Source organism: Penaeus monodon, chromosome 6, assembly GCF_015228065.2.
Source record: "Penaeus monodon isolate SGIC_2016 chromosome 6, NSTDA_Pmon_1, whole genome shotgun sequence".
Lineage (NCBI taxonomy): Eukaryota > Metazoa > Arthropoda > Malacostraca > Decapoda > Penaeidae > Penaeus > Penaeus monodon.
In genome coordinates this window covers 21,399,030-21,404,029 of record NC_051391.1, presented here as the reverse complement: position 1 = coordinate 21,404,029, position 5,000 = coordinate 21,399,030, and the positions used below count along the sequence as shown (strand labels likewise).

General features: G+C 36.0%; 1 protein-coding gene across 1 annotated transcript in view; it reads left to right on the top strand.

Annotated features, from left to right (window-relative positions):
• LOC119573912 (pyruvate dehydrogenase phosphatase regulatory subunit, mitochondrial-like) overlaps nucleotides 1-5,000 on the top strand; it is a 28,708-nt gene that overhangs the window by 2,745 nt on the left and 20,963 nt on the right. The window contains exons 4-5 of the mRNA XM_037921017.1: nucleotides 1,527-1,654; nucleotides 1,754-1,924. Coding sequence (XP_037776945.1) covers nucleotides 1,527-1,654; nucleotides 1,754-1,924 — 299 coding nt within the window. The remainder of the gene's footprint in view (nucleotides 1-1,526; nucleotides 1,655-1,753; nucleotides 1,925-5,000) is intronic.

The window sequence follows — 5,000 nt, the reverse complement described above, 5'->3', positions numbered from 1 at the left end:
TTCTTCTTTTAACGGTAGGTTCATGTCTGAGCCGCCGTGGTCACAGCATGATACTTAATTGTAGTTTTCATGTTGTGATACTCTTGGAGTGAGTATGTGGTAGGGTCCCCAGTTCCTTTCCACTGAGAGTGCCGGTGGTACCTTTTTTAGGTAATCATTCTCTCTATTTATCCGGGCTTGGGACCAGCACTTGACTTAGGCTGGCTTGGCAGGCAATCAAGGTGAAGTTCCTTGCCCAAGGGAACAACGCGGCGGTCGGTGACTCGAACCCTCGAATTCAGATTGCCGTCTTGACAGTCTTGAGTCCGACGCTCTAACCATTCGGCCAACACGGCCTTGATGATCATGGGCTTCCATGATTTTTTCTTAGCAATTTAGAGCGGTGGTTTGCCATTGCTTTCCACCCGGTGTTTTTATCGAGTCACCATCTCTATTTACCCGGCACTGACTTGAGCTGGCTTGGCCACCCAGTGGCTAGGCAGGCAATCGAGGTGAAGTTCCTTGCCCAAAGGAAACAACGCGCCGGCCGGTGACTCGAACCCTCGAACTCAGATTGCCGTCGTGACAGTCTTGAGTCCGACGCTCTAACCATTCGGCCACCGCGGCCCCATATATTATATATATATATATATATATATATTATATATATATATATATATATATATATATATATATATATATATATAATATTTAATATATATATATATATATATAGATGTATAATATATATTGTGTGTGTATTTATATATATATGTATGTATATATATGTATAATATATATGTTATATATATATATATATTATATATATATAATATATATATATATTATATATATATATATATATATATATATATATATATATATATATATATATTGTGTGTGTGTTGTGTGTGTGTGTGTGTGTGTGTGTGTGTGTGTGTGTGTGTGTGTGTGTGTGTGTGTGTGTGTGTGGTTGTGTGTGGGGGTGTTGGTGTGTGGGTGTGTGTGGTGTGTGGTGGTGTGTGTGTGTGTGTGTGTGTTTGTATGTGTATGTATGTACGTACGTATGTGTGTGTGCATGTGTGTGTGCTCTGCTTTGCTACGGAAAAGAATACATTATCTTTTAGCTTAGGCATAATACTTATGCTCTCACTATGATGGTTTATTGCTAATCATATTCCAATATTTGAGATTGATTTTGAAAAGATTTTAAAATGTAAGCGAAATTGAAATATGATATTTGGAAATAGATTTATAAATGTTAGATGAAAACAGTATTGCTGTTGGTAAGTCTAATTTTGATACATTAATTAACAGAGTAGTGTAAAGCTAGTTATAGTTGAACTGATATTGAATATTCATATGATCAACACAAAATTATAAAATGTCATACTGCTAATCTTTAAAAATAAATATTTGTATATTATACTTTTTTGTCAAGAAATAACAAATTTGATAAACTGTTATTACACATAGAATCCACATTTGTCATAACTATATCATATTCCAAAAACAAATATTTGTAAAATGCTTCCTTTTTATTGCAGGATAGGGTCTGGCACTTCCCATAGTGGGTCTGGTGTACTTGGCTTGTTTAAACCATCATCAGAAAGGCAAATTGTTACATATTCTGTCAATTTGATTAAGACGCTCCAAGAACAAGGCCATAATTTGGGTCAGTATTTTTAATTTTTGAACTATAATGCTATGTGTGAGATTGAATAATCTGTTCTTAAAGAGCATTTAGTAACTGAATTGTAATATTAATCCCTAGGCTTCAAGCAATGTGGCAGTTTGAACCTGGCTCAGACTAGAGACAGAGCAATTGCACTGAAACGAAGACTTGCGTACACAAAACCTTCTGGACTGGAATGCGAGGTGAGTTTGAAAACATCTTTAAGACATTTTTCCCCATTAAAGGCTTCTGGCAGGGAGGAAATGGAAGGTGGCTGTTTACATATTACTATGGTGTTATGAAGGGTATTATTAAGAGAATAGAGATAAATACAACTATAGAAATATACATACATACACACACACACACATAAATGTATACATACATACACGCATGCACGCATGCATGCACGCACAGACACACGCACACACACATGCAGGCCCATGCACACACGCAGACACGCACACACACGAGCACACGCAAGCACACATGTACACGGCCGCACACACGGCCGCACACACGTGTACACACACACGTGTACACACACACACGTGTACACACACACACACACACACACACACACACACACACACACACACACACACACACACACACACACACACACACACACACACACACACACACACACACACACACACACACACACACACACACACAGACGGACAGACAGACGGACAGGCAGACGGATGGACAGACAGACAGACAGACAGACAGACAGACAGACAGACAGACAGACAGACAGACAGACAGACAGACAGACAGACAGACAGACAGACAGACAAACAAGCACACACACACACACACACACACACACACACACACACACACACACACACACACACACACACACACAAACACACACACACACACAAACACACACACAAACACACAAACACACACACACACAAACCCACACACACACACAAACACATATACAAACAAACACACACAAACACACACACACACAAACACACACACATATAGTTAGTTAGACTGGTAGATGAATAGTTATGTGTATACATATATATATATATATATATATATATATATATATATATATATATATATATATATATCTATATCTATATATATCTATATATATATCTATATATATATATATCTATATATATATATATATATATATATTTATATATATATATATATATATTATATATATATATATATATGTTATATATACACACATACCTGTGTGTGTGTGTGGCACACAAAAACACACACACACACACACAAACACACAAAACCCCACACACACACACCCAAGCACAACAACACAACCAAAACACATACCAACAACACAAACACACCAAAACCCCAACACACAAACACCCAACACAAAAAACACCCACAAACACAAACACAAACACAACACACCAAAAAACCCCACAAAAAAACCACAAACCCCAAAACAAACACCACACCACCAAAACACACACCACCCACACACACACCACCACACACACACACACACAAACCCACACACACACAACACACACCACCACAACCACACAACAAACACACACAAACACCACCAAAACACAAAAATAACCCCAAATACCACACACAAACACACCCAAAAAATCCACAACAAAAACACCCACAAAACCCACACACCACCAAAACAACCACATAAATATACATATACAAAACATTACTATACACACACAACCCTATACATTACACACCATACGCATATACAATACAAACATATGCATACCATTGCCTACACACAACACACCACACAACACACCACACACACACACACACAACACCACACACCAAAACCCCACCACCCACACCCCCTCTCTCTCTCTCTCCCCCCCCTCCCTCCCCCTCTTCTCTCCTCTCTTTCTCTCCCTTCCTCTTTTTCTCTCTCTCTCCTCTCTCTTCTCTCTCCTCTCTCTTCCTCTCCTCCTCTCTCTCTTCTCTCTCTCTCTTCTCTCTCCCTCTCTTCTCCCCCTCTCTCTCTCTCCTTTCTCTTCTCTCCCTCCCTCTTCTCTCCCTCCCTCTTCTCCTCCCTTTCCCCCCCCCCCTCTCTCTCCTGTCCCCCTCTCCCCGTCTCTCTCTTCTCTCTTCTCTCCCTCTCTCTCTCACTTTTCCCCTCACTCTTCCCTCTTCCTCTCTCCTCTCTCTCTCTCTCCCCCCTCTTCCTCCCCCCTCTTTCTCCCCCCCCTTCTCTCCCTCCCTTTTCTCCCTCCCCCTTCTCTCCCCCCCTCTTCTCCCCCCTCTCCTCCCCTCCTCCCTCTTCTCTCCTCCCTCTTCTCTCCCTCCCTCTTCTCTCCCCCCCTCTTCTCTCCCTCTCTCTCTCTCCTCTCTCTCTCTCTCGCTCTCCTCCCCTCTCTCCCCTTTTCCTCTCCCTCCTCTCAAGGGTCTCCAAAAAAGGGGTTTTTAATAATTGGTAAAATTTTATATAAATTTATAATATAATATATATAATATGAATTATTTTTTATTATAAATAACCATTATATTTAATTAAATAAAATATAATTAATATCAATTAAATAAATTAATTATTATTTTGGTGAAATATATAATATTTAAATAATTTTATTATTATATAGATTATTTTAAAAAATTTTATGATATATATAAAAATTTTATATATTTATATATATTATTATATATTTTAAAATATAATTTTATATATAATTAAAATAATTAAATAAAATATATATTATTTTTTATTATATTTTTTTTTTATTAAATATTTTTATATATTATATATAGATATATATATTTTGATATATTATATATTTTGGGAATATTATTATATATTATATTATATATATTATATATATTTAAAAATTATTTTTTTGTATATTATGCTGTTTTTTTTACTTTAGAACCAAAAAATTAATTTTTTAGGGTTTGATAGACAAAGAATCAAGGGGTTTTCATCCACACCTCCCACACCCGGAGACTTTGAAGGGGAGTCTGGGGACCAAATGATGCAGTACTCCTTCTGCGTAGTTTAAATTTGGGGTTTGCTACTCCGATGCAAGGGGCATTTTTTACCCCGTTTGAAATAGTTACATGTGTTTTATATTTCAAAATTTAAGGTCTAATGGAGTAAAACAAATTTTATTATTTACATATTAAAATCCAAAAACATCCCAAAGCTAAATTTTAAATCTGTAGGTAAATTGCCTGTTTTTATATATACATTTTTTTTTAAATTTAATAATATATATAAATATATATATATAATTATATATATTAAAATATATAATATTATATATATATATAAAAAAATATATATTTTTTAAAATATATATATATATATATATAAAATTTTATAATATAT